Below are 25,602 nucleotides of genomic sequence, written 5' to 3' on the forward strand. Positions count from 1 at the left end.
AAAAACTATTCCATAACAATCTCAATTCTTGTATTTATTATATCTCTTTTATTTTGATCTTGTCGTATGCCAATTAATTGTACACAAGGGCTTCAATTAACAGACAATTTGCTTAACTGATTTTTTTTCGAGAAATTTTTCCTAACATTGAGTAGAAAACTTTTAATCTTTTTTCAATCATGAGTCAATATGAATTGTAATAATTTCGTCTGTTAATTGAAACTCTAGTGTAATAATAAAATATGTTGGTGATAAATACCTACGTGCTGTAAAAGCAATTTTATAGTAGGCTCTCTACCCAACAAACGACCTCTTCTTCGATCTTTGTAAGTATATATTTATTTAGTAAGTATTTTTTTTTAATCGCAACAAATATTTTAAAAAGATTGTAATTTAAATGTTAATTAAGAAAAAGCTCGTATAGTGTAAGAATTTCGTGTATTAGTATTTGAATGATTTGAATAATATACAAGATCAACGTATCAAATAAATTAAGAGATTATAGATTTTTACTTTAAGCAATAAAATGTTAAGCTTCTTCAAAAACTATGTTAAAGACGTAAAAATAAGCTATATATTATAAGAAAAGGCGCATTTTAGGTTAAAAAGTTTAAGCACAAAAATATATGAGTTCCGCAAATTTTAATTAATGCAATAAACTGTGATATATATTTTTTATTTCTATACTTAATGAGATTGTCTTATTGCAGCTTAAATGCTTGTAGACTCTACGAAAAAGCCACAATATTATATATTTGAAAGTTCTAATTTTTTACTATTAATATAGCTTTGACTTCAGCTAAAATTTACACCTATAAAATAAAAACAACATTAAATTACTTTGACAAAATATTTTATTTCACTTTTAAAATAATTTTCCTAAAATATATTTTCAATCTTTCATCTTTCTTTCACAGTACAAAATTTCATTTAAATTTCTACAAATTGTTTGGAAGTGATCGTGTTCCCTGATGGGTGCACAGAGAGACGAAATTTCGTAAAGAGCAAAACTTTCGACACATTTTCACCAAATGCAAAATTTCAAAACATCCTCAACGTGGTTTTATGTCGATGTATACAAATTTCTCACATTTTGCTTCAACCCATTTTAAGACTATATACCGGTACAGGTATTTAATTACTTTATTGGTGTATCATTTTATTACTAGATGCATTTTTTTCTCTGTAATTATACGTAATAAATCTATTACATTATTTTTATATTTATATCAATAGAGAGATTATTTGCCAAGATTTTGAGTTAAATTTTAAGTCAATTAAATTGTTATTTGGTATGAAATTCAAGAATTTTTTTTTTTTTAAATAAGTCGGTATAATACCAATTAGAATTCGATTAGATTCACTCTGTGAGGTAAAACGAGTTACTAATATCAATTTTTTTCATACATAAGTGATTCCATAGAAATATCAGTGTTGTATTAAACTATTGCACTGCTTACACGTTTGTTCTATTAGCTTAACCCAAATAGAACATTTTTTCACATTTTTAATGTTTTTATTGCTGACTTTGTTTATTTTTTTCTTCAATGTGATTGCCACACTTTTTCTTTAAATTATGCAAATATTTTAGTTTTACCTTTCAATTAAAATTGAGGTTTTTTTGCGAAATTCCCAAAACTTCCTATTGTGTTTGACTCTTCAAGGTTTTCTTGCTCTCTTTCTGCCACCTTTTTGTGTGCAGAAAATTCATCAGATCCCATGCTTTATGTTTGTCTTTTTTTTTTTCTTTAATAGCACTACACAATGCTCAACACTACACTGTATTACAGTAGGTATATTAAATTAATTATTCATGACATCTTACCACAGATGGAGGGAAGTTTCTTTAACGTCGATGATCTCCAGCAAATTGATCGTGTGGAGTTAAGAATGTATAGTGGTAATGAAGAGAAAAAAAGCTCTTAAAGCTTGTTTTAGCGAGTCACAGACGCTTTGTAAGAATCCCCAACACAAAAAAGCGACATAAAACACAAATTAACAATTTTCTTGGTGGAATAAATTGAATTCAATGCCACAGCGTTTTATGGCACATTTTTTTTCTATAGTTATATCTCCCCCACCTGGGTGGTGGGGGCTCCCGCGGATGGTGCATATGTGGGTGGGTGGTTAGATGGCCTCAAAGGGTATAGAGTAGACCCGTCTGAGGATTAAAAGTGGCAACTCTGGCAGGCAGATGGCCACCATGAAGATGAAGGGGGTGCAGAAGAGTAGAATCGTCATCCAGATCATTATCAACCAGAGAGAACTTGTGCTGTTGACGGAGGAGATCATCATCCCCACGAACTGACCATTTCAGATGGCTGCAGAGTTGCACAGAAAAAAAATTGTTATTTATTTGGGTTACTCTCGAGAGGTATGAGATAAGATATTGAATAACAAGCCGTGCTCTTTTTTTCATATTATTTCACTGCCCTACCTTGCATCTTACACGCAGCTGAGATCACTTTATAAGCACACTTCAGCACTAGATTGCACCCTCTGCATTGTCCTCAAGAAACAAATTAAATCACTGCCACCGAAGCAAAAGAATCTTTTCTTAAAGTTATATGTGGAAAAATTCTTATGCCGCAACGCAGATTTCTTTGTGTTTGGGGCCAACAACACTCTTCGGCACACGCAGCAAGAATGGTGCCTGAGCAACAAGTTTTCAAAACGACTCCACGAATACTGCTAAAATGTTGTGTATAATAAAATTGGAGTCCAAGCTCCAAGAGTCTTGAAGGTAAACGGCGTCACAATATTTGTGCTGTGAAGCTATTATGAAATTGAGAGTCATTCTACAACTACAGCACACACCGCAACCCAACACAACACAAGATCTGGGGCCCCTCCATACAGGTGAGCTCACCGTGTAGGCTTTCCAGACGCACGCAAAGTACATAATGTAATAATAAATGTGGTTGAGCTTTGCGAACTTTCCGAACTGGGCCAATTTTCTTCAAAATGCACAAAAAGTATATAACAGAAAAATATTTATTACAATATTGGGAAATTCTGCACAAACTTTTTTTTGCATTGGCGGGGAGTGCAACAGTGTTGGGTTTGTGTGGTTGTTAATTGACCTATTAGAGAGTATCAGGTGGATATATATTGGAAATTCAAATTGATTTTTTCATCATTGAAACTTAAATCAATACCTGCAATTTTTATGTGCTTCACACTTGTTGAAAACTAATCAAGTTTTTAGTTCTTCATCTTAAATGGAATTTAATTTTAGATGTCAAAATTTTAAATTATTAGATAGTTTGATTAGATAATTTCTGTTAAAATTTAGCGCGAAGCTATAGTTCATTCTAAGATATATTTACATTTAAACTAATCTTTGTACTACCATTAACGTGCTAAATTCAATAAAATAATTATTTTTTTTAACTCCAAATGAATTTACATACATATGTAATTAGATGTGAGATTCTAACTGCTCACGAAGAAGAACGCCACAATTAATAGCAAAAACAGTATATAATAAAGGATAAAGGAAATAAAGGAAATAAAATGAAAATGAAAAAAAAAATGAAAAAATATTAAATTCACGTTAAACTCATAAAAATATTAAAAACGAAATATTTTTATAGATTTTTAAATATATTCAAAAAAAGCTTTTAAGTTTCAGTCTGGAAAAAAAATAGGAGGAATTGCTAGTTCCAGAAACGTTACGGTTGATAGTCTGATAATGGCAAAAAAATCGCCAAAATGTCGCTGGAAAGCATAAATGCAGAATTCTATTTCTTCCGCCTCAGTTCTGATTGAAAAAAATCATCAAACTTGTACAATATGCGCCAATATTTTCTTCAATCGCCGAATATTTATTATACTCAAACAAATGACTGTTATTTGCACGACATTGAAGAGAGCAAACCGTTAAAATCTGATGAATGGATTGATATTTTAGATTTAGAGAAAATCAAGATTTTCTCAACATTTTCCTAGAAAATATCAAGTCCTGTATTCAATAATATTCTAATGATAATTATATGTAAATGTCCTTCGACAAAACTTTATGTAACAGAACGAACTGAACCACTTGTACGATTTTTCCTGCAAAGAATATTATTTAAAATTCTTTATAAAGAAAAATAAACTTTTCTTTCCAAATATTAATTTATTCTCAATCATTGTGGGCATTTGTACATTTTTTTCAATCTTTGTATATCTCCTTCAGAAAAGTTCTCTCGGTGAAGACCAGGATCATGACCAGGCTCATGTGGTACCATGGTTGCAAGGCCATTCTTTGAATAGGCCGTATAGCACACGTGCATCACACTATCATAATCATAGGTTGTACCATACATACTTATGGCTTTGGGATCTAACTTATCAAAGGCAGATTTATTCATTTTAATCACGTTTGCCCATATAATCGTTATGTATTGATCCCTTGCTGGATGCTGATGCATATAATGCAGGCCCGTGTGATATGAAAACAAACGTATAAGATGTCCAGGTGTGATGCAATTGAAATTGAACGTAACTGGTGGATCAGTTCTTGGTCTTAAAACTATAACATTCTCCTTGTTATTATGCTTAAACCCGAAGGATACCTTACATGGAGTATAATCCCTCTGGAAAATAATTAAAATGTCCTTCTTAATTCACCGTTAATTAATTTAAAAAAAAAATTATTCTTACCCTAATTGAGGTGAAGAATTTAGTATTTCTATCGGCTGGAATCCATTTTACACAAGAAACATTTGCAAATTTATCCAATGCTTCCTTTATAAGAACAATCTCTCTCGGTGTGAATGCAGAGGATAGTTTGTAGTAGATTTTTCCTTTTGGCCAAAGATTCGAAATAGCTCCTAAACGTTGATTTTTACTTGATGTTAAAGGTATTGCTGATTCTTCCAATTCAGCAATGGTGGCTGTTGGTCCACCACTTAACATCTCATCCCAATAATCAACCGTCTTATTTTCTTGGATTGTAATGTTCTCAAAGAGCTCTTTCTTTAAAATAGGGGAGGCTGGCGAATCCCCATCATGGGTTGTAATGTTGGAGGTAATGTTCTCATGGTTCTCTTTAGTTAAAATAGGAGAAGCTGGGAAATCATCATCGTGTATCGTAATGTTCTCATTGTTCTCTTTAGTGAGAATAGGGGAGTCTAGGGAATCATTATTGTGGATCGTAATGTTCTTACGATTCTCTTGCGTGAGATTTGGGGAATCTGGGAAGTCATCATCGTGGATTGTAATGTTCGAAGTAATATTCTTATGAGTCTCTTTCATGAGATTAGGGGAATCATCATTTATCGTTGAATTTCCTTTAAAAATTCAATTTCTATTAAAAGAAAATTGTTCTAGTTAATTAATAAGCAACTTGCCTCCTTTGGTGATGTCTATCTCGATGGTAGTGTTGGTAGCTCTTGCTGAAGCTATTAAAACGTTCACAATTAATAGAAAAATCATGTTTAATGCAAAACAATTCGTTCTTTGATCTTCTTACGAATTCTATCAAGAGGAATATTTATAACAGGAAAGCAAGTAAATAAAAATTAGTGTGAAAATCACATTTCTAGTGCATATTAAAATCAATTATACCATAAATCAGATGAAGTAATAAAACATAAGACATTCAAGGGGAAACATTTAAATAAATCTTCCAACTAACGTTAAATTAAATTTTATTGAAGGATCATAAAAACGCTCAATTTTTCCTACTTTAGAATTTTATTTTTAACTAAATTGAGAACATTTTTAGAGTTTCCTTTGCTTTCTGGGTCTTGGTGGATTCCAGGATACTTTGGTACCATCTGTTATTGAAACAATGTCCATTCCTCCCATTTGAAGGCCTTTTATGGCAGACTGTTGGAAATTAAAATGTTTCTTTTTCAATTTCTCTAATAAAATTTTAAAATTGAGCACAACTTACCATCCTTCCGGGTCCTAGACCCTGCACGAATACCCGGATTGTCTTGATCCCATAGTCCAGGGCTTTCTGAAATTGTTGACAAAGAGAATTAATACAAAAAATGCAACTTTCAGTGAACTTCTTTACCCCACTCATGCTGATAGCTGTGGCTTGAGCTGCAATATTCGTTCCTTTGCGAGTATTCTTGAATCCTTCCATACCACAGGATCGTATCATCTTCACCGCGCCCTTGTGATCAGTCACCGTGATAATCGTGTTATTCTTCGAGACACGAATATTGCAGATTGGAAGTTCCTTGAATAGGATTCCATTGAAGAGCTGATTAGCAGTGTCTCCATCCGGGAACATTTGGCTTCTTGAACTCCTTCTCATATTGAAAGAAATTTATTAATTAAAGAGATTTCAAAGCATAACCCAATCTTTACTAACTTGCTAATCAAGGCATCGATGTCCACAACTTTCTCTCCAGCTGTTCCTTCATCCCTGGCCGGCATGGAAGCCACCAGATCCCTCCGACCTTCTGCTTTTCTCACATTACTCGATGTGTGGAAGTAGAATTGAACACCCTGACACGTCCTTCTGCGGAAGCTACTCAATAACTGCGGCACAAAACATTTTAAGGACATTTTCTACAAGAAAATTGCAAAGGAAAATTAAACAGCTGATTTGTTTTTCTTTCTGTCCAACACGTTAAAATATAACCCTTTCGCAACATGAATGAAACATAAAAATGTAGAATTGAAACATTTAGAAACTCCACAGATTGTAAGATGTGTAATGCGTAAGCCGCGTAAGTATGTAAAGTATGTAAATATTAAAAATATGTACGTACAGTAAACGTAATTCACAATTACTTGTTCCGAGCTTAAATTAAATAAAAATCAAGTAGATTTTACTGTATAGAATAAATATAGTTATAGAAATTAACCTCAAAACTATCAATTTTGAATTCAGATTTAACTAATTAGAGTTCTCGTTCTAAATAAAGTTGTAAAACTCAGCTCGGAAAATTTTTATTTAATTCTTCTTTTCTAGAATAATAGAGTTCTGACAGTAAATATTAATAAAATTGGGTTTAAAATCAACAAAATTAATAATTCTACCAGAAAACTTTTAGGTTATTCTTTCACAATTTTATTCCCACCCTTCTTGGTTCATAAAAACGTAAAAAAAATTTTCCTTACATTTCCTACATCTTACCGCTTACGCCGCTTACTTAGGTTTTCCAAGTGAATTCCCTTCATGTTTTATCGCGTAAAACGTGAATCATTTTGCATGTGTGTAACATGTGTTTCGGTGTGTGTGTAAAATGTTTTGACTTTTCATGTTCACAAAATTTTTCAGAGCATTTTCTCCGTGGTTTTTGCATGGAAAACATAAATCGCGAGTCAATTCTGTGGTCTCATCTCGCAAGGTCAGTGCCTCGTGTTGTATTTGAGGGTGCTAGTGGGGCGATTTATGTGCAAATTATGTGTTAAATTGCACAAGTTCTGTGCCACTTCCTGACATCGCACCACGAAAATTCCATTTCCCGAAGAAAACTTCGCAGTGACATTGAGGTAAAGAAAACATTTTTCTGCTGTGTTATTTTTTATAAATAATTCAGGTGTTTTGCGCTGCACTGATAACTCTCACGAGGTAAAATGATTAGCCTTATCGGTATGGGGTGTGATTAGTGCAAATTCTTCGATTTTTCCTTACGTGATTCAGCAAAATTCAACATATTTGGCGTTGAGTATTTTCCTGTTTTGAGGGAGTTTTTCACCGCATGAAATTTCCTCGTTAAAAGATCTCTCTCCCTTTTTCCAGTTGCCCCGGAAAGTGTGGAAATATTTGCCAGAGAAAGTCTGATATCTCATTGGGTTAAGAGGAAAATTGATAAGGAAAAAGAAAAGCCGGAAGTTTTTATCAATTTGTGCAAAAAACAATCCAAAGTCTTCAGCAAATTGTTTTGTGATAAAAGGAACCAATTGCCTGATGCGTGAAGAAAAGTTAAAGAAGGTGGGAAAATGTGGGAAAAAGCATCGATAAGGTGTTTTTTCGAGAAATCTTCTCTCGATAAGATTTCCACCCAAAGATTGGGGCCCCTTTTGCGTGATTTGCAACTCCCGCAAGTGCGTCTTCTCGCCCGTTGCGAGTGACTGCTGATTCGCGCGTCCTCCTCCAAAAAGCCTCGCTTCGATAAGATTTCCATACAACACGATCACATCACACAATCACCGAGCTTTCTGTCGAGTCATAACTTTGTCATATATTGCTTGCTTGGTGTGGTCTTGCGTCACACAACAATGTTTCCATATTCCCAACGCCTCTGACCACATTCACACACATGGGGCCTCGATCCTCGCGCACAAAACCGCGGAAAGAATTACACGCAAAATACTTTTGGAATTGATTGGTCAGGCTGAGGTGAGAACATTCCTCATGAGCTTCTGGAACCTGTGCACGTACTCCCTGAACTTTCAATCTTCATTCACGACGCACTGTGTTTGCTCTTATCTCTCCCTCAATGAAAGGGGATTTTTATTTTGAAAAATATCACTTTCACGATAGAAGAAGTTTTATCAGTTTTGTCACTATGTAGTTTCTAAAATTGTCTCTAATAATCTATTAAGAGAAATAAATGAATACTCTTTAAGAGGCTTTTAAATGAAAGAAAAATCTTTATTTTTGTCTCTAAAATGATTTTATATTTATCATGTTTTTATTTAACCTCTAGGCCGCCAAGCGGGGTCGTTGAACGACCCCAGCCCTATATTTCGTGCTATAACTTAATAAATATAAAAGATACCATTCCCATCTTTTGGAAATAAGTTCTTTGGTTATCTGAGGAGGTTGTGTAAAAATTTCAGCTCAATCCGTCCACCACAAGAAAAGTTATTAAGGAAAATGTAGAAGAAGGGAATTCAAAAATTGGTGTAACGGCCATGCTGCGGAAAATTTCATAGAATGAAGTTAGTCACATCATAAATCATATGGTTGAAGGAGGTTGAGGGGTTGTGTTTACTTTCTCACTTTACCTTCTCAGTGTCAGAATTATCGCGAATAAGTAACATAAACAACATAAAACATAATTAGAAGCATATAAATGTGCAAAACAATAAAGAATATTCGAGAAATATTGCCATTTATCACGGTGCGAGAAGTGAGGGGAAAGTGGGGAAGTAGTGAAAAAAATAGCAGTTGCGGTCAACTTCGTGGCAAATTTCTCACGAAGAAAGTGTGAAAAATGAGTGAAAAATGTTTTTCCCTAATATCTTCTTCTGCGTGTTTCCGGGTGGCGAATTTGTGATGCAAGGGGCAAGAGGACTATATAAGGAGTCTAAAGGTAGTGACCCGACAGTTCCCGGTTTTATAGTTTATGAGAAAATCGACTTCCTTCTTGGGGTCGTTCAACGACCCCACCTTGGCGCTCTAAGGAAGCTCCAAGGTCTTGGCGGCCAGCAGGTTAAATTAAATGGCCAAAAATAAATCGAAACGTCGCTGATGTACGATCGAAGGAACAACTAATGAGCAGAAAGTGTTAACAAATTTTTCATACTTAACAATTTCTGGATAAACAAGTCAATATAAGTAAAAGGATTATTAATCATTAAAATCCTTTACGGTTTTTTCTAACTCACGTGTTTACTCATTTTACAGCTACTACCACAAGTCTTAAGATAAAGGAATGTCTTAAAAATTAAAAGAAGAAATAGTTGGTTTTCACTTAATGTTAAATAACTAAAATGTAATTTTTCATACATTTTTAGAGTAAATAAGAAATAGAATAAATGTTAATTTACTCAAGAGTGAGACTATATAAAATTAGAAGCAAATCTCTGGTTTGCCCTTCAAAACATTCAATAAAAAGAATTCTTTTTTAAATTATGTAGATAATTTTTGTGAGTAAAAAATGGTTATTAGTAAAATACAAGAGCCTGGGCTTCTGAGATAGTTCAGCAACTATGTTTTTTTTTTACTAAATATTAAATTTTTCATTTAATTTAAATTATATTTGGTTATCACAAAAATTCTTAAATAAAATTTCAATATTAAAATAAATCTTCTTCGAGCCTGAAGAAGAACTTAAGGAATAACCGAATTATTGAAATTTTCTCTGTGTAAATGGGATTATTCAACACATCTACTACATCATAAACAAATATTGAATGATAATTAAGGAATATTCTCTCCAATTATCTCACAATTACCGACCCACTCGAAATAGGAATTGCACATAAAACTAACATACATTTGGCGATAAGATCATTTTTGTCGACATGTGCACACTGTAAATCCAACTGAGACAATTCAAAGTTGCAATTTGTAGTGACAAATATACCCACCATGACTTTCATACTACATAATATACATAAATTAAGCCACAATGTAAAGGGAGATTGCGATAAGAGATGCGGTCGGTTACACAAAGGTGAGCATCCTTTCGTGTAATATCGTTTTATGGGCATCACATGATTTGCTCTTTTTTCACCACTTTTCCAACTCGTGCGATACTTTCTTATCACTAAAAGATAGTATTTTATTCTTTTTTTTTCTCCTTAAAATGTGTTAGTAAAGAATTTCGCATGCGTGATAGGTTGACGCAAAAAAAAGAGAAAATAAATGTTTGTCTCGATCACGCTTTTGCTTTCATTCAGGCAACAAAAATAGTCCGGGCAGGGCTTGTAGAATTAAGCAATTTAAATCCCCTCGAGGTTTCAATTTCCTGAGAAATGTGTCTTATCACTTTCAATGAACACAGACATACGTATTAATATATAATGTATCACATTTTATCGAGAAATAATAATTCTTGGTAGCCTATCACTCTATAAGTTGATTTTTAATGTAAACATTCTGTAAAACTTGTAGGACTGCATTAAGGGTAATTGGGGTCTTATTAAGGTACTTTTTTAATACCTACTTAAGGTTTCATTGAGTTTATTCACGAAAATCTTTAAGTTAAAAAAAAAATTTCTCTGTTGATTTATTTATCTGAATAAAACTTCAATTGCACCCCTGATGAAAGCTCACAGATTGCCGAAAACTGTGCCAAAACAAAAAATTTTTGTTTAAAAGGATCAAAATTAAAGAAAAGAATTGTTTCGACTAAGCAATGATATCTATCTTTTCATTAAATTAAACAGGGAATTTTCTTTTTGAAGTTTCGGCTTTTAATCTAGCTTTCATTACGTCTCTCTTAATAATAAATATGTTAAAAACTGTAAGAAATAATAGAGAAATAAAATTAAAAGTGTAAAATTATTATTAAAAAAATATCTAGATTTGAACTTAAACGAATTTTCACAATAATAATATTCAATTGTAAAAATCATCCCTTTGAAGTTTCGGCTTAAACCTAGGCCTTCATCAGGCTTCTATATACTAATCTACAAATATAAATAGTCAGTAATTCTTTAAATATTTCGCAGAGCATGAAAAGAAATTGATTACCTGTTTAATTTTTATAAAAGATAAATCAATAAATACTAAACCAAACCATTAAATGCTCTACAATAAATTAAAATTCAATTTTGGAACGTTACAAACCCTCTAATAAGAGCTACTTTACAAATGAGTAATTTTTTAACTGCGTGTATCCCAATGTACATTGAACCCATTGAACTGTTGAAAGTCCATCTCTTGCAGAAAGCTCACACCATCACTAAGTCACATAAACAGCATAAAAATTTAAAGCTCCAAAATGTGGTCAACTTCAAAGAAAGTGGGGAAGGTCTCTCTCAATTTCTCGAGTGTTTTTGATTTATTTGGAAATAATACTGTTTCCCCTCCCAAAAAAAAAGATTAAAAGACTTGTGTTTATTTTTCTGCCAGGGCGGCGGAATGTGTAAATTGACTATGATGGAAACAACATAAATTAGCGCTTATAAGTCATTTTCAATGTACATCGCCACGGCTTTTGGTTTTGATGATGTTTTTACGTGAATGTTGAAGAAATTTATCTTCAACAATATTCAAAAATACATTGGAGACTACAGGTGGGCTTATTTGATTTCCTTGTCACACATTTTTGGTCATCTTTCCGCGGGGAGGGAACGTCGTGAGCATTAGATTGTTTGATTGGGGGAAAAAGCACGAAAAGCATGAACATTGTATGCGATGGAAAATACATTGTTGAAGAAATTGTCGTTGTTTTGGAGCACATGTACGTCGCATGTGGTGTATTAAACCGGCCTCTAACACTCACGAAGTGAATATCAAATTGAAAAACGTCGAGGAAAGAATGTGTGCGACTGTGTGGCTTTATCACGATGAATAAGCAGAAAATATTTCTGCTCTGGCGGCATTTGTTTATGGCCGCTCACAGTTTAATACTGCTGGTGGTTAATAAGACGGTGGAGGTTCCACACAAAAGTTTCACCTCTCACGGAAAAATCATCATGATGATGAGGAAAGGTGCGTGAAAGTGCAATAGAGGCAAAAGCAACAAGTACAAGAACAACATTCGCAACCCTCTCGCACAAGGATACGCGAGCTTTTGCAATTAGCGGAGAGAACTTTTTTGGATAAAGTGGATTTAAAGTGATTAAAAAAGGATTATTTTTCCAGCGAGACGTGAAAAATATGATTTTTACATCTAAAGTTTCTTCATTGCGCAGAGACTTGAAAGTTCAATCAATGAACTTTTAGTGGTTAAAAAAATTGTGGTGGAATTAGTTGTGATTGTGAGTTTAAGAAGGACTACAATTGAACAGTTCCTCCCAGTTTGATAAACAATTTTCCTATATAGTTTTCCTTCCTCAGAGTTTTCATTTTATTTTGTGGGAAAAATCGTTGAAAAGACTGCGTTAGTATGCATAGACCAAATGGAGTTCAGTGCAATAGCAAGGTACAACGCACAATTAATGTCCTTTTTTGCTTTATATTTATTTTCTATTTATTTATTTTTCTAATTTATCATGCAAAATGCCATATATACACCTAAATATGTCGTTTTACAACTTTTTTTTTACTTCTCCCACAAAGAAAACACACGAAACTGATAAAAATTTAAACAGATGACTGGCAATTTCGACTTCTCCGTATTTCTTTATTTTTTATTCTCATGCATTTAAAGATGTTTTATTGGGGGATTTTTTTTCTCCAAAGAAAATCTGTAAGTGTCATTTTTAATTAGTTTTACTAAATTTCATATTAGTTGTGAAGTGCGTCCTTTAGAACTCAACAATGTTGAGAGAGAATAGAAAATTTAGCTGCGCAAAAAATCAATCGAATTTCAAAAGCTTCAAGTGTTCCATTTACTTAGGTTTATCGTATCAATAAAAAATTAGAAAGAAATGCGATAACGCTTTTTTAAAAAAGCGAGAAAGGTAGCCAAGAAAACGTTGAAATAATATTAATTAAAAAAATAAAGCTTAGAAACTTTATTTAAGCGCGCCAGATATTTTTTTTAATCTTCTGTATGACTTTAAATCTTTGACCCTAAATTTTTTAAATATATATTTTTTTAAATAAGGATTCTAAGAGCCTTAGCAATAGGCTTGGATTAAATTTTTTAATCGTCAAGTTAAAAAATTATTAAAAATCATAAAAATAACATTTTGTCATAAAAAAAATGGAATTAAAAAAAATAACAAAGAAAACATGAAAAATACTGAATCATTTTGATAATAGATAAAGAGGAATTTCGCAAAAAAGAGCTCTAACAAACGACCTATGATTCAATATAAAATACATATAGTGGACGAAATAATCAAAAAACTTTCGCAATATTCTCTGTTATCAATCAAACATTTTATGGGGTTTTTTTTTGCCTTTGAAATTCAGGATGAATATGCTGAAATTTCATTTTACTTGCATTAAAAAGAAGATTTGTGCGCAAGCACAATTTTCTCAATAATAAAAATGTTTATGAAAGTGAAAAAAAAAGAAATAGAAATTATCTTAATGTTGGTTTGAGTCTTTACATTTTTATATCATAAGAATTTAATTTTAGAACAACAATTAAGTAAAACTTCTTAAAATCTTTATAAGGGTTTTAGTTAAATACATAACAAGTGGGAATGGGGATTAAAAAAAGAATGTTTTACAGATAGAAACGTTATCAATATTATCAAAGACATTGTTTTTCCAACCACTTGAGTTTTTTTCGTTTTGAACATTTTCTAACAAAACATGTTAAAAAGTTACTGAATCACTAAATTATTGCTATCAATTTTAATCTTTAAACATCTCTTATATATATTATTAAAATTTAAATATTTTTAAAAATTTATACTCTTGAATCTTTTTTTCGTTTTACCTCTAACCTAGATGATTATTCTAACAAAATTATTCAGTAATTAAAAATGAATAAAAATTTCTTGAAACATTTACCCTGAATGCTTTACTCACTGTAATATGTTTTAAATTTGAGAACCCCTAAGTTATCCAAAAAAAAAGTCACTTAAAACTGCGTAAATAAAATAATAAATTGCGTTGTATACAAATTAAACAATGAAGTGCTTAAATAGAAGTAAATAAAACTTTCAGTTTTTGTGTAGAATAAAATATTGTTGTATCATTCAACATTACCTAAATAACGTAATAAAAACTACTTTATATTGTAATTTCCATTAAATATTCTGCCTTAAAAAACTCTTTTCTTTCATAAATTAATGTTTTAATTATTACCGACATTTAGCAAATAATAAAATGATTACAAAGAAGTTTTATGGGAAAATAAATTAAAAATTCTTTTTAAAAACTTAACTAAAAGTTTCTGAATTCGTAAAGCTTCTAGAACCACAAGAACTTTAAACAGAACTCAAATCGCTATTCTATCGTTGATTCTTTCCGCATTTTCTGCGATTTTTCCTCTCATTGTAATCTAGAGAAATTTATTTGATTTACAAATCAAAACAATTTAGCAGCATTCGTGCTTTTAATGATTTTAATTGACCGCACTTCCAAAAAGTCATTTAACTCTCTCTGTGTTAAAGGAAGACCACAAACATTGCGATTACTTCTCTGCGTAATCATTTGACGTCTTTATGTAGTTTTTGCCGCATGCCTTATCTGAAATAATTGACTGTCTCTCCGTGGAGAAAGAAAACTTCATTGCACAAGCAATTTGCAATAATTCTTTTGTATGAAAATTGAATAGCAAAAGGCGGAGTATTGAAGAACTTTGCAGCATGACTTGAAGAAAAAATTCTCTCCGTCTGTGTTCTTCAAAAATTGGTCATAAATCTCTGTTAAATTATTGTAACGATGAAAAAGTAAAATTGATGAATAAAAAGAGATTCTAATCAATTTTCTTTTGGATTATCTGATTTTTATTACATATTTGATTTATGGTCAAAGAATTAGGTTGCAAAATTCACTTTTCAACCTCTCAAAGTACCTTCAAGGTGTGTCTGCACCTGAATCACATCAACTTGAACTACTTTGTAAAATTTCACAGCATTAACTTTATCTATATTTATTAAAAGTTTCCCTTGAATCATTCCCATTATAAAAATCTTTGAGTAATCTTTGAGCTGTGCCTGATAAACATCAAACTATTTGCTAATTTTTCGTGGAACACGAGTAAGGGCTCTTATAGAATTTTCATTAAGAAAACATGAAAAGTCAGAGAATTTCTTAACATGTTAAGGATCCGTATAATACTTGAGAACTTTTTTTTACGTGTTGTGTAATAAATTATGTAATTCAGTCTAAAATACAATTCTCTCTTTAATCTAAAGAATAAGGAATAATTCAGCTAACGAAAGCCTTTGAGAAAGGTCCGGATCCAATTATAAAGTTAGGAAAAATGGGCCTGTTCTTTCTTGGCTTTCTTTGTAAAAGAATTTTTAAAAAACTAACGAATAATTTTAATAGAAAATTAAACTTTCAGTTCTTAAAGCTTTCGAGCTTCAACCCATTTTTTTTTCATACATACTTATGTTTGCAAAAATACACTAAAAATGTTTCATAAGACGATGTCCCATGCGGTGAGCTGATTATACTTTAGCTAGCCTGACATTGCTTATCAAGAGAGAAATGATTTTTTTTGCCTCCAGGCTTGAGTAAAACAAAAATTTTGTCTGATCATCTTTTGCAGTGCTACCAAGAGATACCAATGGATGTTGCCGATGATTTAGCCCCAAACGGCGACTTGACGTGTTCATCGCCTTCGTCAGAGAATGTTGATTTGATAAAAGAAGACTCGGGTGATATGACATTCCGCCTCTCGAGGTATTCCAAAGAAGTGCTAAAAATGATGTTTATGATGAGATCCCACCATATGCTCACCGATGTACTCCTTGAGGTGGGCAAGGAGCTCTTTCATGCGCACAAAGTCGTATTATCAGCTGCTAGTCCCTACTTTAAGGCCATGTTTACGGGTGGTTTGAAGGAGGCTGAAATGTCGCGTATTAACCTGCAAGGGGTACGTTTTTTTTGCCGCAGATTTAATGCAAAAATTCTCTAAAGCCAGACTAACTTTTGTTTTCATTTAGGTTTGCCCCACAGCAATGGGTCAGATGATTTATTTTATGTATACTGGGCAAATTCGTGTTACGGAAGTCACGGTGTGCCAACTACTGCCAGCCGCTACCATGTTCCAAGTATCCCATGTCATTGAAGCCTGTTGTGCCTTCCTTGAGAGTCAACTCGATCCCACGAATGCCATTGGCATTTCCAACTTTGCTGAACAACACGGCTGCGATAGTCTCAAGCAGAAAGCCATACAATTCATCGAGAGGCACTTTACTCAGGTACGTACCACCTTTCTCGCTCATTTCTTCACAGCCAATACCCCCCATTGCCCCCCTCGTGCCATTGCCGGTGGAACGATTCACTTCCGGAAGGTCCTTCCTGGATAATTTGGCGGCTTTCGGCAAAGTTGAATGAAACGTCTGGGGTGAAATGGGAATGCGGTTGATGCTAAATTGTATTATTTTTATATGGATGAGAAAACCACACGCCAATATCTCTAATCGTTTAACCTTTCGGGATCAGGGATCAGCAATTAGTGACCTGCATGTCGTTACTTTCGACTTTTCGCCATTTTTTTTATCGCCCCAAAACACTTTGTTTATTCACTTTATTCCACTCTTTTTTTTCTAAATTGATTCTAATTTAATGTCAATTTTGTGCTTAAGGCTTTCCCTAAAATGAAATCATTATCTTCCCAAAAATTTTTTTTTTTTCATTGCGAAAGTTGCTGATTTTTCCATGCTAAAATGCTCTAAAAATAGATGTGAGAACCTCGCGTAGACAGCAGTGAACTCCTTTGCGATGATGAATTTCTCATAGACACACTTTTGTGCCAGATGTGATGAAATTTGTATTTAATAACTTTGACAAATTAGGGCTCAATTTGAATGGGATTCCCACGACAGAATGAATTTTTTTGCGCAGAATTCAATTCTACGTATTCGAATCTTTTAGTTTCTTTAAATTTATTCAATTTTAAAATCATGAAATTTAATTGCATTTATCTGGTAAAAGGTGATAAAAAGCAATTAAGAAAATTGATTTTAAAAGAGAAATGGCTAATTGAAAAAATAATTGTGATTAAAAGTATAATTTTAAAGCCAACAGAGATATATTTTTTATTGTCCATAAAATGTATGAATGAATCGGGAGAGATTAATGAATTTTAAAGGGTTTAGAATGATCTAGAAAATACGGACCAATTTTGATGGAGCAGATCATTATCAAAATAGTTTTAACAAATTTAAAATTTAAATAATTAAAAAATACGAGACGGATCAAAAGTAAATGCAAGTGTTTGATTATATCTAATGTCCTTTAATTTAATGGAAATACTTGCATTTACTTTTGGTCCATCCTTTATAAAGAAAATTTGTAAGTTTCCCCGAATTTAATATTATTAACCAACTAGAACAAACATCAAAAGACAATTAGTTGGTGTTCCACTTCGTGGCCAACACCAAGTATTGTAATCGTCGGATTTTCCGACCACCTCAGATCGGGCTCAAACTTGGTATGAGCACGTTTCAGACAACCCACATTCCAAAACTGGTGGTGGAAAATTTTTGATCCGGCCGGCCTGCCGGCCTGCCGGGGTCTGGCCCGAACTTTGCATTATAGCTTGAGAACGGCAAAAGATAGAGACTTCCGGTTTGAAGTTTTCTATAGAAATGTGGGTGTAAATTTTCATTTTTTCGCATTTTCAAAATCCAAGATGGCCGCCGTCCGCCATTTTGAACTACCGTCAATCACTTCCCTTGTAGCTAGAGGTCTGAAATTTTAGTATGTTGTAGGGCTCAGTGAAACGTTTTCATCGATAATTCATACTTGAAAATCGGTTAAGCGGTTTAGCAAATATGGCGGCCTAAAGCAAAAAGTGTTTTTTCGATATAACTCAAGAACGGCTTGACCGATTTTGACCATCTTGGTATCAAATGAAAGGTTTCAAGAAGCCCTACAACTTTCTAGAACAATCGAAGTTCCAAAAATGGCCGCAAGAGGCACTAAAATCAAAAACAAAAATTGCCTAACTTTAAGGGGCAATATCTCCGAATCCCCATTATCGATTTCCTTTAAATTTTGATATGTTGTAGTCTGACTCAATATCTTTTACCAGTCCGAAAATGAAAAAAATCTATGTCGCCGTTTAGAAGATATAGCCATTTGAAAAATTCTTGAATTTGAAAAGTTCTAAGAGCTATATCTCTTGAACCGCTTGACCGATTTTGCTCATCTTAGTATCAAATTAAAGGTTTTGTAAAACTCTACAACTTTCTAGAACATTAGAATCCTGTAAAACCATTCCTTTATGACAAAAAACGCGAAAAACTGTTTTGGTAAAACAAAAAGCCGCCATTTTGTGTTCTGGAGGTGACCTTGAAAATTATTGAAATTTATGTTAATTTATAGCCTGTTTTAATACCTTTTCAAAACTAGTCAAGAAATTTCTGTAGGTCTTATAGAACCAGAGATATGATTATTTTTATCCATCAAATTGCCGAATTTTACAAAAAAATTAAATTTGTCTACTAATTCTGCTCATAAATCGCATTACAACGCATAAACAAACTTCTATACGTGTGGGACACCAACTCTAATAACTGGACGCGTTATGATTGACTTTCCTGGGGAATCATAAATGAAGTTGTGGAAGGAAAGGACTAAACCATGATGTTGGAAAAACTTTATTTGTAATAAAAGGGCAACAAAGTTGACATTTTTTCAAAATATGAAAGTGGAGCGTGTTTAGGCCACGAGATGAAGAGGATGAGTTTATAAGTTGATACCGGAATTTTCAATTAAAAATACAATACAAAATGTTTCTTCAACGGAAATTTTCTTGCTTATTCAGTAAGATCCAGGTGGCAATTTATTCATCCAGTAACAACTCGTAACTTCCCTGGAAGGAATTCTTTTCAGGGAAGTTGAGCGTTATTGCATGGATGAACAATATTTTGACCAATAAATATGAAAGCTTTTGATGCGGTAGATCACAAAATTGGAGGCTATTGGTTTCAGGAGTGTTTTTTTACCGGATCTTAAGAATCTATCTACACGGTAAAATGCAAAAGTTGTTGGTCAAATCTTATGCAAGTTTACCATTTATCGAGTCAGTTATATCATTCCACAAGGAAGCGTCTTGGGTCCATACTCTTTGATCTTTTTTTATGTAAGTGATTTTTTTAGTCTGATCTAAGTACCTTATGATCAATCAAAGTTCTATACAATAGTTATATCCAAGTTAAACTAGTTTTGATAAACCATTTGCGATATTCAAGAAATTTAAAAAGCGGATTTTCGATTTCGAGTAGAAATGATTCTGTCTCTCCCAGATATTTGAAATTTCTAGCTCAGCAATTTCTCATAATAAATCGTTTTTGGAAAGTCAAGCATTGGTTATGAAATTGCGCTGCCATTCTTCTTCTTCTTCGACTTTCACAGTCAAACTTTTCTTCTCAGCACGTTTTTTTCGCCAGTTTCCTCCATCTAATTTTACATATAAATTTCTTTAAGTGCTTTCAATGTCGGATGAAGATTAAATTGAAAAAATCCTTTATGAAATAAGAGCAGCAGAATACATAAATTATTTTAACGTCAAGTGTATTATATTGACATTATACAATGATTGTTTAAACACAATAGATGTATTAGTTAAAGAATGTTTAAATGTTAGAGTTTAAAAAAACATATTGTAATTAAATAATTTGTCGTAAGTCCTATATCAATGTATTCGCGTGCGATGAGAGCACATCTTTTTGTAATTCCTCTGTAAAATATGTATAGTCCAATAAGGACATCTTTAGGTCCATAGGGCATAGTTTATTAAAATTCAAACTCAATTAGTATGCCTTATTCAGCGACCAAGAAACCCTTGAAATTCGCTTGAAATCTTGAAACAGTACAAATTTTCAAGATTTCAAGGATTTCTTGGTCGCTGAATAAGGTCCAATCATTATGATTTCTTTATTTGCAACAATTATGAAAGATTATATTTAAAATTAAGTTATTTTCAAAAGACTGGATAAATAAAGTAAAATGGAAAATCTTGCTTTTCCTCCGGTCAGCGTCGGAAATGAAATCTCAGTTCAGAATTAAACGCGCAATTCTGTCAGAGCTTTCGGCACAAGACAGTGCCTTCCTCAGTGGATCATGTGCCTCTGCTGGACGACAGTTTTTCAATCACACTGTTGCCCTCTCCATGTTAGTATGCCTTCTGCAAGAAACTATTTGACGATGTTCAGAAATTGTTTGCACATGATCCACTGAGGAAGGCACTGTTTTGTGCCGAAAGCTCTGGCAGAATTGCGCGTTTAATTCTGAACTGAGATTTCATTTCCGACGCTGACCGGAGGAAAAGCAAGATTTTCCATTTTACTTCAACATTTCACGTCGGCTTCACTTAATTGACTGGATAAATATTCTGAAAGACGGAGGATTGGGGAATTACAGGTTTTTTTTCTCCCTGAGAAAACCCAATGTCACAACTAAAACTTTTTTTTTGTAAAGTCCAACCAAAGGTTTTAGAAGAAAAATTTTAATATTTCACATGACGTGAGATCCTAGAGATTTAGATAAGGTATACAATACACCAGAGCAATAGCTTAATGAGATAAAGGTTCAAATTAATTAATTTGAAATTTGCACCGTGATATTTTTTTCCCACCTGCGATGTTTTTTTTCTTCATGCTACAACATCCCCCAACCGAAATGCCCAAAACGTATAGTTAAAATCTAAACTTTCGCCATGACTTTCACTTTGCAAATCAGCCGATAATTATGCAATGACCTGTGTGTGTGTGATAAGAACACAATATTGACGGAGATTAGGGAGTAATCAAAAGGGGAATTTAGTGGGGGGGGGCAACGGCGATGGGGAGATATCAGAGATTGTCACTGATGATTTGTCATGGTTGTTTTATGAGAGATTCTAAAGGGTATCATGTTGTTTTTTTTTGCCTCTGGGGGGAATTCCAACAGATTTGCCAAGAAGAGGAATTCCTGCAGTTATCAGCCATTCAGTTAGTTAGCCTAATACGGAAGGATGAGTTGAACGTTCAGGGAGAGCGTGAAGTCTACAATGCCGTACTAAAGTGGGTGAAGTACGACGAGGACAATCGTTACCCAAAGATGGAGCATATTTTGTATGCTGTTCGATGCCAATACCTCACACCGAGCTTCCTTAAGGAACAAATGAAGAATTGCGATGTGTTACGAAAGGTGCCGGCGTGTCGGGAGTACTTGGCACGAATCTTCAAGGATCTGACGTTGCACAAGAGGCCCGTTGTGAAGGAGCGAAGGCCAAATACAACGAGGATGATCTTCGTAGCGGGGGGCTATTTTAGGGCGTCCTTAGACGTTGTGGAGGCATTCAATGTGGACGATAGAACGTGGACGACGCTACCGCAGCTACGTACTCCACGTTCTGGTCTTGGTGCAGCCTTCCTCAAAGGAACCTTTTATGCAGTTGGTGGACGCAACAACACTCCAGGGTCTTCCTACGACTCCGACTGGGTTGATCGGTAATGCAAAGAAATCCTTTTAGAGGAAAGTTTTTTCAAATTAAAGAGGTTTTTTTTCTCTGTCCAACAGATACAATCCTGTGACGGAACAGTGGAGACCATGTTCCCCAATGACTGTCCCAAGGAATCGTGTTGGTGTTGCCGTCATGGATGAGCTTCTCTATGCCGTGGGAGGAGCAGCTGGCTCTGAGTATCACAATACAGTAGAATAGTGAGTTTCTTTTTGAATAAATTTAATAACTCCTCAATCTTTCGTTTCTCTACTCTGAAAAAAAAAGGTTTGTATTTGAGTTTGTCAAAGTTTGTAACTCCCATACATTTTTTAACAAACATGGAAGTGAAAAGGAGTCAAAGCCCTTTTTTGTCAAAGGAGATTACTTTTTAATCTCCAAGTTTGTAATTTCAAAAAGTAATACCCACGTTTGTAGAAGCTTGTAATTGTTTGTAAAAATTTGTATGAAAATCTGCATAGCCCTCCTTACAAACCTTAATAAACCATTACAAGCTTGTTTATTATGCTGATCTGAAGATCTCTTTAAATGTCCATCTCGGCGATGGGTCCACCCATATCCTTTGACAGAGATACCCAGCCACAGCCAAACAGTTTACAATGGGGTTCCGTGGTGTTTCCGGGGGTTTATTGGCGACTCTGCTTCCTCCATTCGTGGCGAAATTTCACTCTGGTGGCTGCATGGGTGTAAACCAAACTGATGTCTCTCCTAGAGTTCCTCCAGGAGCTCCATAGTTAATCCATTATCTATAAATAAAAATGACGTTTAATTCGTGAATGATTCCATACACGATTGGAGCTATTTAGAAATAACTTACCATTCAATGGTGTATCTGCTTCAAAAACCCCAACCTGCACCCACAGGTCATTAGGTTAGAGATTCTCCATGAAATCATCAATGATTTTCACCTCCATTTTTAACAAAATATCACTTTTCTGGTTTTTTTTTGTACTTTTCTTAAACATTGTCCATTTTTTTTTTCTATTTCTAATGAAAATGTACCCAAATAACAAACCTTCAACAAACTTTCTCAAAATTGTTTGTTAAAGCTTGTTAATGCACCAAAACAACAAACCTTTTAACTAACTTTATCAAAAATGTTCGTTAATGTTTGATTTTAAAAACAAACCAGCATACAAACATGTTTGTAAAGTTTGTAATAAGTTTGTTCTTCCAAATTTATTTTAATTTGTTTGCAAAAATTTGTAAAATGTTTGTTAAAGTTTGTACTTCTTTGTATTTTTTCTTAAATTAACAAACATTTTACAACCAATGATCTCCAAATACAAACTATGTTTGTTAAATTGCATATTTACCTCCAAATTAATATCCTTTAACAAACTTTGACAAAACTCGCTACAAACTATTTTTTTCAGAGTATGGACCTTCATCAGGCATCATGAAAAATTTTGAATCTGTCTTGGATTCATTAAAATATAAAATTCTTTTCATTTATCCTACGATGAATCGAGATAAATTCCCAAATTTCCTCTAAAATCCTTTTTTATTCAGTAAAATGTAAAAATTTCAGTTATTGCCTTAAAATTAACCAACTTAGCAACCTCTAAATGTATCCATGAACATTTCAGCTTCGATCCAGAAGACGATCGATGGGTCTTGGTGCAGCCGATGCATTCCAAACGTCTCGGGGTCGGAGTGGCCGTCGTTAATCGATTGCTTTACGCAATCGGTGGATTTGACGGGATTAATCGTCTGGCGACTGTTGAGTGTTATCATCCGGAGAATAATGCTTGGACATGTCTGCCATCGATGCAAATTGGACGCAGTGGAGCAGGTTTGTTGAGAAAACTTCCTTTTTGATAGAATTTTCTTCTTCAATAAAAGTTCTTCTCTTTTGCAGGAGTTGCAGCACTTAATCAGTACATTTACGTTGTTGGTGGATTCAATGGGCAGTCTCAGCTGTCGTCCGTTGAGCGCTTCGATACAGAGCAACAAATCTGGGAGATGGTGGCTGAGATTAGGATTGCAAGGAGTGCTCTATCCTTGACTGTTCTCGATGGGAAACTCTACGCCATGGGAGGCTTTGATGGGCAACAATTCCTCGCCATTGTTGAGGTGTATGATCCCATAAGGAATACCTGGGAGGAGGGAACACCCCTCACATCTGGACGTTCAGGACATGCATCAGCTGTTATCTACCAGCCGTGTGGGATGAATGCCTTGGCGGAAGCGGTGGAGACATGTGCAAGTCGCGACAATGACAATAAGACACGTGAGGAGGCGTCAAATGGGCCACAAGCAGATGGGGGAATGCCACAGTGTGGAGAGGGTGAAAGTAGGGGACTCTGTGGCGGAGGTGGTGGCAATCGATGTGCTGAGAAGTGTGATGACGATGAACTGCCGGACAGGAGGAAATCTCGCGTAATCAACTACACAAAACCCGATTGCAATCTCATAAAGAGCATGTGGGCTAATCTCAGTCAGGGTTGCACCGAGAGACGAAGAAGTGTTGCCGAGATGAGGATTCAGGAAGCCACAGAATCCGAGAATGCAGCAGGCGTGGAAGTAAGGACTAATGAAGGAAGCAGCGGAGCGGGAATTGCTAGAATTACCGAAGAAGAACCCCCAGAAGATCCTCCGGAGGAAGAAGTACGGGGAGGAGGAAGTGAAGAAAATTCCCGGAATCCTTTTGTGTTCAGCGCCGAAGCAAGGAGCAGCACGAGTAGCAGCAGCAGCAGCAAGATAGATAATCCCAAAAAGTGTCGGAGAAAATGCATGGAGGGGCATTTCTACACAAACTACCGCCTGAGGGTCATGAGAGCGTACTATGACATGGTTAAGCGAAATATCAACAGTATTGTGAGGCTGTCCGGTCGCAATATCAACAGTTTGCGCCTCAAAAGTGGACGATGTCGCGTCTTGGCGGAAAGGAGGCGCCTCCAGGAAGCAACAAAGGCAACGATGACTCCCAGGTAGCATCAAATCAGCACTACAAATGGAGAATTAATTTATTTTTTTAAATCTAAAGAAAATGAAGAAAATCAAATCAAACGTTCCATTTACTCTACACACAGAAAGGAAAAGAAAACATTCCCGTGATGAGTAGAAATTTTCATTTTTTTTTGTATAAAAACTCAAATGTTAAGGATTAAAGCAAAAGGAGATTTTATTTCTCCTTAAAAGAGCTTTCGACTGAGATTTTTTTGGGAATTAAAAAGTGAGATTATTTGCAAGTTTATTATCCTGTTAATTTTAAAAGAGAAAAACGGAAAAGGATAAAAGTCTTGTAAAGGAGAATCTCAGTTATGATGTAATTAAAAAAAAAAGAAAATCCCTTTAATTTTATCATTGTACAACTTAGAAACAATAAATTGTACGTAATTTTAAGGATTTAATGAGTTTTTTCTTTCTCTTCTAAAGGACGTTTTTAGAGTTTTAATTTTTTTAAAGGTGGAACAGGTGGAAAAACTTTAAAAGAATCAATTCTGGTAAAAATCTTTTTTACAACTTAAAAGTTTTTTTTTATAGATTTTGACAGTTAAAATAAAGGACTTTTGGTCCAGATACTCCTTAATATGTTTAAAGATCCTTGGAAAAGAAATTTTCTTTCCAAAATACGATTAAAGACACAAATTGTTAAAATATTAGATTTTTCTTAAAATACAAAAATCTTTTAATTGACGAAATTGTAAAAATATGAAAGATTTTTAACAGAATCGACCCCAATCTTGCAACAATCGTTTAGAGTTCCAAACAATTAAATCCTTTTTTTAAGACTTTATAGATAGAGGAATTCTTAGGGGAACCTGGCCCAATT

At 34.0% G+C, this 25,602-nt stretch overlaps 2 protein-coding genes and 1 long non-coding RNA gene across 4 annotated transcripts; 1 reads left to right on the forward strand and 2 right to left on the reverse strand.

Moving 5' to 3' along the window:
- Positions 1–836: 836 nt before the first annotated feature.
- LOC129786214 (uncharacterized) lies at positions 837–2,935 on the reverse strand. The gene is made up of 2 exons (XR_008750105.1): positions 2,438–2,935; positions 837–2,321 (listed from the first exon to the last, which is right to left on the reverse strand). It is a non-coding gene; the product is annotated as an uncharacterized LOC129786214 (long non-coding RNA).
- Positions 2,936–5,666: 2,731 nt separating this feature from the next.
- On the reverse strand, positions 5,667–8,312 carry LOC129786216 (30S ribosomal protein S11). The gene is made up of 5 exons (XM_055821074.1): positions 7,589–8,312; positions 6,317–6,516; positions 6,014–6,251; positions 5,888–5,953; positions 5,667–5,820 (listed from the first exon to the last, which is right to left on the reverse strand). The coding sequence occupies exons 2-5, from the start codon at positions 6,511–6,513 to the stop codon at positions 5,713–5,715; spliced, it is 609 nt and encodes a 202-aa protein (XP_055677049.1). The 5' UTR covers positions 6,514–6,516; positions 7,589–8,312; the 3' UTR covers positions 5,667–5,712.
- Positions 7,173–25,180, forward strand: LOC129786215 (kelch-like ECH-associated protein 1B). Of its 2 annotated transcripts, none has more exons than XM_055821073.1 (7): positions 7,173–7,446; positions 15,918–16,244; positions 16,315–16,572; positions 21,272–21,813; positions 21,884–22,024; positions 23,414–23,619; positions 23,686–25,180. In XM_055821073.1, exons 2-7 carry the CDS (start codon positions 15,936–15,938, stop codon positions 24,759–24,761), a joined length of 2,532 nt encoding a protein of 843 aa, XP_055677048.1. In that variant the 5' UTR covers positions 7,173–7,446; positions 15,918–15,935; the 3' UTR covers positions 24,762–25,180. The 2 variants fall into 2 exon arrangements, with proteins under 2 accessions (XP_055677048.1, XP_055677047.1); XM_055821072.1 differs by lacking the exon at positions 7,173–7,446 and adding an exon at positions 12,125–12,719.
- The last annotated feature ends 422 nt before the right edge of the window (positions 25,181–25,602 follow it).

The sequence above is a fragment of the Lutzomyia longipalpis genome, chromosome 1 (assembly GCF_024334085.1).
Source record: "Lutzomyia longipalpis isolate SR_M1_2022 chromosome 1, ASM2433408v1".
Classification (NCBI taxonomy): domain Eukaryota; kingdom Metazoa; phylum Arthropoda; class Insecta; order Diptera; family Psychodidae; genus Lutzomyia; species Lutzomyia longipalpis.